The 10,608-nt window shown below is 39.1% G+C and overlaps 1 protein-coding gene across 1 annotated transcript in view; it reads right to left on the minus strand.

Annotated features, from left to right (window-relative positions):
• The window catches only part of GABRR3 (gamma-aminobutyric acid type A receptor subunit rho3), a 43,127-nt gene extending 32,602 nt beyond the window's left edge, over nt 1-10,525 (minus strand). Inside the window, 2 exon segments of the mRNA XM_021687950.1 lie at nt 4,116-4,228; nt 10,401-10,525. Coding sequence (XP_021543625.1) covers nt 4,116-4,228; nt 10,401-10,525 — 238 coding nt within the window.
• Between the last annotated feature and the right edge of the window lie 83 nt (nt 10,526-10,608).

The raw sequence follows: 10,608 nt of genomic DNA on the forward strand, positions 1-10,608 counted from the left end.
GGGGGAGGGCCATGTAAAGGCAAGGTGCAAAATTACAGAATTTTGGAGCTGGATATAGTTCCAAATATCATTCTTTTTATAGATAAGGAGCTGAGTCTCAGAAGAGAGAAGATAGTAATAAAGCAGATGGATTAAAAATCACGGAATTTCTAGCTATTAATCTTGAATTAAAGCCAAAACTTCCATAAATCCCTTAATTCCTCTAAATCTCAGTTTGCTTATCTGTGAAATAGGGGAAATAAATCTGTGGTACTTACCTAATAGCCTTGCTGTGAGACTAAATGAAAGAATGAGTGTCAAGTCCTTAACCTAACCCCATTCAAACGTCTTACCGACCAACCTGTCCAGCATTATTGGATCAGTAACATATATAACAACACAAATAATAACAATTTCACAAATACTTGCATTAATTCCATATATAAAGCATTTGGAATATAGTAAAAATAAATAAATATTAACCGTTATCATTATGCATCGATTTCCCAGGATCAATACCTAGGTAGTAGCAGACACATCTGTAGTCGTTTTTATATACGTAAAGATAGACCATCAGTCTATTTTTATGTATGCTGGGATAAGGATTGTTAAATAACAGTCATATATCTTATGTGTATAGTACACTTAAAAAACATCATACAATATATTATCTCCTATTATCATTACAGCTGTTTGTTAGGTAGGTAGGTAGAACCGATGTTACCTCCACTTGACATATGACATAACTCACTCGGAGATGTCAGCGAGCTTGCCTGAAACCCAAGGCTAGTTAATGCAGGAATACAGCCAGTTCCCTCCAGCTCCCAGGCTAGTCCTCTTGCTTGACAAACATAGATTATACGGACAGCTTTCACAACATTAGCTTTTGTCTTGACTCAGTAGCCAGTATCTAGATGCTAAATTGATTTCACTTTAAAGAAACAAATCATCATCTCTAAGACTGAAACAAAAAAGCCCTCAGTGATGAGAGATGTAGAGGGTAGGAAAAACATAAAGAAAATGAGCTGCAATTTATAACCCAAGTTAAACAAAAAGCTCCCCTAAATTTATATCCTCCTGTTTCCACATAATGAGTCAATTAATCTTCTAATGCTTTATAAAAGTAAAAAACACTGCAGTAGCAGCTGGTTTTAATGTTAAAGCTAATTAGGAAAACACATTAAGGCAGAGGAAGTGCTGAAGTTACATTTAGCACAAGAGGAAAGAAGCATGTGCGTGTGTTTATGTTATGAACAAGTATAAAGAAGGAGACGATAAATTAAAGCCTGTCTTGTCTATCCTGCAGCCTGATTCCCCCAGGAAGGCAGCCTTGAGAGAACAGAAATGGGTCACTGGTAGAAGAAGCTGTTCTGACCAAGACAAGAGAAGGTTAAGGACTGTTTTTCACGGAGCTACCAGGCTGACACTTCTGCCTGAATTTATGGATTTTTCTGCCTGAGCTGACTGAACACATAAGACATTTGGACACCATTTAGCCCCGGTCCATGATTGTCAGAAAAATTTCTTCACCGTGGGGTGATTTGCCACCTGCCACTAAGTAGCCCATTTCAATTGCATTTTTAATAACCCCACAATATAGCCTCAGGAAAAATAATTGCTTTTTAAAAAAGCGTTCCTACTCAAAATAAAATCTTAACATGTATCTCCAACAGATCAAAGGAAGTGGAAATTTAAGGTCAATTTTATGTTTTTCTGGGGGACCAGGATGATAAAGGGGAGGGAGAATGAAGATTTAGGTGTTTTAAGGTAAGAGCAGAGGGTCCTCCCTCAGTCATCTGCAGCCGTGTTTCTCAAATTGTAAAGTGTATTCAAATCACCTGGGGATCGTATTAAAATGCAGATTTTGATTCAGAAAGCCTGAGTGTGGGGCCTGAGCGTCTGCATTTTTAACTAACTCCCAGGTGATTCTGCCGCCAGTCCTTGAATCACTTTGAGTGATAATGCCTTTCTAGAGAGAATGCTTGTGTCCAAAAATGAGAGCCATTTTTCTCTCAGTCTTTCTGGCTTTCAGTGGTCTAAAATAGACCCATAGAAACCCTTTCCTCCAAGATAGGAATTCATTTAATTGAAGAACCTAAACTGACAGGAATTAGGGCAGCTTTTTGTATTGGTGTTGAAGTGCATACATCATTTTGAGCTTCTAATTGCTGTTCGGGAAAGGCCAGGTCCAAGCCATTCCTGTGCGACTGGCTCCCTCTAGTGCCTAAAAAGGCCCATGGCAGGGCAAGGCTACGTAACATTTTCTCCAACTAAACGTTGGTAGGGGAGACTTTAGAAACTTTTTACAGAATCATAGAGACCAACGTACAGAATAATTGCGTGATAGCTGTAGAGTATATTATCCAAACTGTGGGCAAACTCTGGTTGGAGGGGAAAGAAACGGTCTGTTGGGAATTGTAGTTTAGGGTTCAGGCATCTTTGGGAGAATTCCAGTAAGGAAGACACATCTGAGGAGCAGTGATGTGAAGAAAACAAGACAAAGAAGTAGTCCCGGAAGTAAAACACGAACACATCTTTAAACCTGATTAATTTCGAGGCTTCTAAAAATCTTAAATTAACTTCAGTAAGTGTGCGAAATGCTCTGGAAAAACAAAAAATGAAACGCCCCGAGATTTAATCTGATGCTGATAATCTAATTCAGCAATTATCAAATGTGATTCTCAGACTAGCTGTATCAGCATCACCCAGGAATTGATTAGAAACGCAAATCGTTCTCCTGAAACAATAATACATTATATGTTAATTAAAAAAATTTTTTTAAAAGAGAAAGAAACGCAAATTTTTGGCCCCACCCATATCTAGGGACTTGAAACCTGGGTGTGGGGGTGGGGCTCAGCAATCTGTTGTTAAGAATCCCCCAGGTGACTTTGATGCTTGTTAATGTTTTAGTCACGAATCTAATAAAATCAAAGCCAGACCCTTAGAATTGCAGCCCAATGGATTCCACGAAGTTAAAAAACAACAAACACCCCTCAACATCCCAACTACCTGACCTGCTGTTTTTATTTTACCTGCTAACAAGTGAGTCCTCTGAGGTACCTACATTGCCTGTTGTGCTTCCCTTGGTCATAACCACAATAGAGCCAGTGTCAAGTTTCCCCCAGCCCGCTCCGAAAACTTAAAGTATGAGTTGTTTATGAAAAAGCTGCATCTGTTCTACAGCTGCGGGCTCCTGCCTTCTCACCTTCACATTCGCTTCTGCTATAGCCACACCTCTAGTAGTCTGGAAAGTTGTTAGCTCAGGAATGGTGGGAGTGGAGACTTAGGTCAATGACAGAAGCCTCAGGATGGATTTAGCAGTAAGGCGGCGAGTTCAGATTAACTGCTTGATTCCACCACATCCTGTGCGTCTCTGGAAAACTTGGTTCCCTCAGGGATGCAACTGCACGCACGTTAAACAATCTGAGGGCAGGAAAGACTTTGGTCCAAGTATGTCCTTACATGGCCTCCGGCGGTCCTGCTTACCTGCCCTTGCATCTTGGTTCCACCGCGTATTGCTTTTTTCCTGGCTTTGAGCAAATCTCCTAACCTCTCTACACCCCGGTTTCCACACTGGAATACTAGGGATCATGATAGTGCCTACTTAGGAGGCACTGGGAGGGTGGAATAAGCTAGTGCATTAACAGGCTCAGCTGAGTGCCTGGCACTCCAACATTCCGGAAGGTGCCTGAAGTAATAAAACGAGAAACCTGAACAGAGATGTTTCATAGGGAGAGCCATGGCATTTGGTGTGTTAGTCCTTTCACCAAAGCCAGGCACTCCAGCTTATAAACTTATTCAATAAGATTTTATGAATATCATCACAGAATCCAATTTACAGGTTTTAGTTGAAAGAATAAGTAGTTGCCATATAGGCATGATAGACATTCACTATTTATTGAGCACACACTATTTGTAATTAGTAAATAACGTGGCTATTTACTAAAGATATTTATCTTTTTTGATCAATTTAAAATTTATCAATTGTTCTCATTCAAGAGAATATCATTGTAAAAGTTTTTTTTTTTAATTGATGGTCTTCACTTGTGTTTTGGTCTTAATTGCTTCAGATTTTCAACTTCATTTTGACAGTGCAAGAGATTGTGACATAAGAGTTTTGTAAAGATAATACTCACCTCCAAATCCAGGTCTCATTGCGAAGTCATGGTCCTCTATTTGGAGAAGTTGCTCATATTGCAGGAGCCATGCTTTGGTACTGTCATCTTCCCTCCTTCTGGCTTCTTGTTTGCTATGCCTCCAAAGTGGGGAAAAATAAATGCTTTTGGGTATTTTGATTTAGGTTAGCCTTCTGTGTTCAACTTGGTATCCTTTGAAATATATACATAAAAGCTCATTTTCTCAGTTTATACTACACATAGCTGAAGATCTGCCAACATTTACTCTTTATTATATAAGTGTGGGCAGGTAAGGTAACCCAAAATTTGGATCAACTTGGATGATAAACCAAATCTGGATGTGATACTCTGGCAGGCGATTTCTCAGAATATGGTTTTTAGACCCGGAACACCTTGTCACGACCACCTTAGATCCACGCACTCCACCCCCTGATCACCTAAACCAGAACCTGAGGAAACAGAGCCTAGGAATCTGCATTAAACGTGTTACTTAAGTGATCCTTGGGGTCACCGAAGGAAAACTACTTCTGCACTAAGACCGTAAAACAAAAACAAAAACAAAAAAACACTGCAAAATGGTAAACTGATGAAAATAGTGTTTTACAAAGACAAAATGAGCAGAAAGTATGGGTGCAAGTTGAGATTAGAGCAGAATGTCTGTAGTAAGTTCTAGAACCTGAGGGATGGCAATGGGAATGCAGAGGAATCCAAAAAGAGGGGGAGCATGGAAATAGGTTTCCTTTGTTTCGTCCAGGAAGGAGAAGATTCTAACCCAAAGCGAAAAGTGATAACTATTACCAAGACTTACACCTACTATTTCTCAAACAATGTTTGTTACACTTTGTGGGCAAAGAGAAGCAAATATGCCTAATAAGGGGGTTGATATATGATGGAGCATCAGGTTTAGTTCAGAGCTTTCTGGTCTAATTCAATATATATATCATTTTAAACCACTTTGTGTCTTCTGCCCTCTTCCCCTTTTATAGAAAAAGTAACTTCATTTTTAGTAGCTACTGAAAGAAAGCTTTTGGATAACTTCTGTCTGAGGAGAGGATCTTCTAAAAGACTGAGTCCTGATGGAATAGAGCAAAGAAATCTCAGTTCATGGAAGAGTCTTACATGAGCACTCTCAATCTTTGTCTTTGCTCCCCCTCTTTTTGGTATCAGAAACTCTACTATAATTTTGTGACTAAGAAAGTGGGGAAGAAAAGACTGGATTTTGAGTGGTTTCAGGGAGATTAAGGGAGTCTTTGAGGAGGACATATTAGGCAAAGAATTAAAAAGTACTGGAACCAGATGAGGAAAAGTAAATACATCTAAGTCATTCTGATGCACTGGGGTTAAATAAATGGAATGACAAACTCATTTTAATTGAGTCACTAACACTCAGCAGGTTACTTCACAAAACTGCTTTCCCAAGGGTCTATATATTCTATTAGTTTACTAGGATGAAACTAGTTGAAAACAAGTAGGCTGACATGAATAGACTATTGAGCCAAGGAAAAATATAATTAACAAGCATATTTAAAAAAAATATTTAATCTAGGGGCATCTGGGTGACTCAACCGACTTTTGATTTCAGCTCAGGTAATGACCTCAGGGTCCTGTGTCAGGCTCTGGTCTCATGGGGTAGTCTGCTTGGATTCTCTCTCTCCCTCTCTTCGTGCCCCTCCCCTGTGCATGTGAGCGCACCCACTCTCTCTCTGTTAAATAAATAAACCTTTAAAAAATAAAAATAAAAAACATTTAATCTAGAGAGTTAACAGCGAGATACCAGTTAAGACCAATACCATTTTATACCGATTAAGTGAGCCCCGAACACAAAATCTCAGCAGCCAACCATGTTAAAAAGGTATGACAAAATGGGAACATTTATACTTTGTAGGTGACAGCACAAATACTGGCAAAACCCTTTTAGAATCAATTTCAAGAGCTATGAAGATAATTCATATGCTTTGACTTAAAATTCATTTCCAGTAATATTATAATTTTTATTGGTACAGGGAAAATTACATGCATAAAAATATTTACTGCTGTGATTCACCACAGTGCAAATTTGAAAATAAATGTTCAATAATAATTGGTCCTTTAATTCAAAGTAATACTATGGAGTGATTAAAATTACCAACCATTATAATATCTGTGAAACAACATAGAAAATGATTAAATTAAAATAAAAATAGTTTCTATACTATAATTTTAAACATGAAAAATCATGGAACTATATGAATAAGGATTAGAACTTGGAAAAGGGAGAGCATAGTTGAGATTCTTTGTATTGTTTCCATGTAAAATTCCATTATTGAATTTGTATAAGAAATGCTTTATAAATTATCTAGTTGCCATCTTGGATCTTTTCCAAAGAAGGGTCCAGGCATGGCTCTCTACCTTATCATTCCATTCTCCTTGTCATTCTAGAAGCATGTCTGCTGCTTAACATGGACTTTTTTTCTCATTGGAGCTCTATTATGAACCAGTACACACAGAAGCCCAGTAGTCTCAAATAATGCATAAGCAACATTTAAAAAACTTTGTATAGATTTATTATTTTCCTTTAGAAAAATACTAAATGAAGCAAAAATGGGCTACAAAGATGCAAATCCAAGAATGCAATAAAGTAGGAAAATTAGGTGATGTGATTTTTGATCACTAAGACAACCTTCATACTTCTGGATCCAATGTTTATATCTAGGTCCCTGATGCTTTTGCTCTTTCTTAGGGAGGACATGGTGCCTTCTATAGAGCAACTCTGGGGCTTTGACTGACCTGCTCCTGAACTCCCCACTTCTGGGAAGACACACCTGACTTTAGTCAACAGCCCATCTCTTATAAAGGAAAAAACCCCATAGAGATGAACATTTCTGTGGAAGAGCCACCCAGAGGGAAGGCCCCACTTGAGACATGACAGTTCTTATGTCTTACTTGGGTCTCTATCTGATCATGAGCTCAGTGATGAGGCCTCAGTTTCCTCACCTATGAGATGAGAAAATTGGACCAGATTAGGAACTGGTCTGCCCGTATTTTTTTTTTTGCATAGTCCGTATGTTATATTAAATTGGAAAATTTCACATGAAAATCTTACTTTCCTGCATCTTCTACAAAGATCAAAGAATCTAGCAACACCGGGCTCAAGTTTTCTTACAACAAGAGAAGGCTGGACCCGACCAGCTACAGCGTCCTGAGGAGCACCCCGTCTGTAATTGGCACAACCTCTGCACGGCCTTCTGTCTCACTTGCAGGAGCACTTGGACTTGCCATCCCTAGGACCCTCCTGGCTTTTACGTTAGGTTCATGGATGTGCTGGTAAATGTTTCGCAAGTTGTTCTCCAGGAAAAAAAAAAAACAAAAACAGCCCTATTTGTGGTGTTTGCTGATTTCCACAATGTAAATACTCCCATGTGGCTGATTGCAAGGTACTGACGTGACAGAGATGTGCACAGTCCATAGTGTAGTGCTGTAAAATATAACGAAATATGACATAACATAACATAATTTAACATGATTTAATGTAATAGATGGGATTTCTACCTGACAGATAGGATAGACGTAAATAGCCTGAAGAATGAGATAATCGTAAAATATAGTAAAGGAATAAGGGAGTGGTGAGTTTCAAGTATGTATTACCTTTTTAAGAAATAATTTAATTGTATGTTTATAAATTATATGTATAATTTAATTTTCAATGGTGTTTATTTTCAACAGCTAGCAAATAGATTTCCTGAAATTGTGAACACTTGGCTCTTGCAAGCTGATTTAGGCAGACTCCATACTCACTATTCTTGAGGCCAGAGACAGTGTATTGTTCCTCTAACATCCTTAATCCCTGACCCCGGCACTTGGCATATAAAGGGCACTCAATACAACTGTTGGAAGAATGAATAAATATTCAATGAGTTTATATGCCTAATCTTCTTTGCATCACCAGGGAGCCAAATCTCTTCCCTAGGCAAAACAGGGACATTTTTCACCTGCCAAAATTTACTTTATTTGCCAATTCTCCTTCTCCTCCTGTTTTGCTTTTAAGAAACAAAGGGTATCTTTAGATAAACGATTTTAACAATATTTGGATAAAAAGGGGAATCTTTTTTTTTTTTATCCATGTGACACAGAGAGAGAGAGATAGAGAGAGAGGGAATATGAACAGGGGAGAGAGGCTGAGGGAGAGGGAGAAGCAAACTCCTCGCTGAGCCAGGAGCCTGATATGGGGCTCGATCCTAGGACCCTGAGATCATGCCTTGAGCTGAAGGCAGACGCTTAACCATCTGAGCCACCCAGGCACCCCTAAAAAGAGGAATCTTGGGGTAAAGCGTAAGATTATATTCTGAAAGAAAATAATTAATAACAAAGCATTTAAGGGACTGATTGTATGAAAACCGGCTGAAAATAATGCACATGAACGCCAGGTTATGTAAATCCATCCACTTCACAGTTTTTAAAGAAAGATCATGCCTTTCTTCCATGTTCATTCTATTAGTTCTCTTGTGTTATAAAAGAATGGATTATTAATTAACTAATTCATTACTTATTTAGTTACTGATAATCAGATTGGGTGTGGGGCAAAGAACCTCACAGTATTTATTCACATACTGAGTTCTGAAGAATCCTGGGCTCCTTACTCTAGAAACTACCCTAATATAGTAATTTCTGTGTTTTTGTCAAAAATGCCTTCAAATCTGCATGAGAGACTGGTGAGTGACAGCTCAGAAATTGGCTGGCTGGATTATCTGGTTCACTCAGGGAAAATGACGAGCTTTCATTCTAAGTGGTACTTTTGAACCAGGTTTGATGGTTTACTCAGTCCCTTGTGCCCTAGAGGATTTTTCTTTGAAGAACAAAAGACACAAGTAGAAATTTCAATGACTCACATACTAGCTTATTGCTGAAACGGGTACCTCACTTAGGATATGGAGAAGGGAAAACAGACATGCTTGGCCCCATGTAGCAGACACCCTGAGGTTCCTTCTTCATTTAAATAGGGTCTAACAACAAGACCTCCAACATAAGAAAAAAAATTCGCACCTCACCACAAAGAACTGATGCTTTCCTCTTGCCCCTTAAATAACACCTAAAAAACACACGTAGTAGATTTTTCTGCAGCAACTCTGCCATTGATAGTGATGGGTTAGCTCCTATGACAATCTCCCTTTCCCTCAGTCTGATGGTGTAACCTCATGTTCCCCTAATATTGCTTGCCTAACTGCCTTGAGGAAGACTCAGAAAGTGGCTAAACTGGACAAAACTTCATATTATCTCAGATCTGGATGTGGGAACAGAAGCATGGAAAAAGAGTGTGGGAGGTGGCCCTGGATTTTTAAGAGCAGAGCAGAAATTAGGAGTCCAATAAATTTTCCCTCCCACCGCCCCCCCACACACCTCTTTTGTTTCTGGTCATTAAACCTGAGGCTTCACAAGGATTTATTTAAAATTTTATGTTCATTTTCCTGATCTTATTGGGAGTGCCTCATAAATATTCAAGATGTGAGGGCAATCTGGCTGAAACATCTGTCACCTCTTTGATTGCCAATGTTGGCTGGGTGACATAACTCACCTTCATTCCCCAATTTCCCCTCCTGGGTAGTTTTGAAAATCTTGTGTTTGGTGAAAAGGAGAGACTTTCCCCAAGACAAGAGGTCACTTGCGTGGTAGGGTGACTGACCATTCCTGTTTGCCTGGGACACTTAGTGCTAAAACCCATGGAGTCCCAGGTAAAGCAGGATGAACACTCTCCTAAGCTTGCGTGCTTTCGCTAGCACGTGGGCACATGCTTTCAATTATTCATGATAAGATAATAACAATGATGTATTGACATTCAGGATAATATTTCAAAGGTATGGAAACTCACCTTGAAAGGCAACAAATGGCTTTAATGCTTTTCATTACTATATTATTGGTATACGGAACTATCTACTCTCGAAGTCCTTGACATTAGAAGTTGTTGCTTAGACCAATTTCTACTCAAAAAAATTTGGGGAAACTTTCAACATGTATCATTATCAGTAATAAAGGCATTATTCATTGAAGAAATACATTCCCCGAAAGAAGATCCCTACCCAAGCCCTTGTTTTCTCCAAAAATAAGCATACAATTGCCAGGGAGAGACCCAAGATTCTACTCTTCCTGATGCTACCCAGAGGTGATTTATTTTGATGGGTGAATGCTATCTCTAGAGGCAGTCACCCACAAATATGTGATACCATTAGAGATTTGTTTCTCGGTTTCCCCTAGGTCTGTGGCAGTTGGTGAGGGAGGACAATGACAGCAGATACTATACTATGACTATCTTACCGGGTTCTTTTCATTGAAGAGGAGCGCTGCTCGTGGGACTTCTTAATTTCAAAAGCAGCAGAAGCATCTGGCGTCAGTGCGATCCAGATGCAGGTGAAGAAGACCAACAGGGAAGCCAGGATCATCTCTTCCAAAAGAAAGGAATGTAGATGGATGCAAACAGTACTGTGATCATAGTGCTTCTTCATCTTCATGCGTCTCTTCAAAA

Source organism: Neomonachus schauinslandi, chromosome 1, assembly GCF_002201575.2.
Source record: "Neomonachus schauinslandi chromosome 1, ASM220157v2, whole genome shotgun sequence".
Lineage (NCBI taxonomy): Eukaryota > Metazoa > Chordata > Mammalia > Carnivora > Phocidae > Neomonachus > Neomonachus schauinslandi.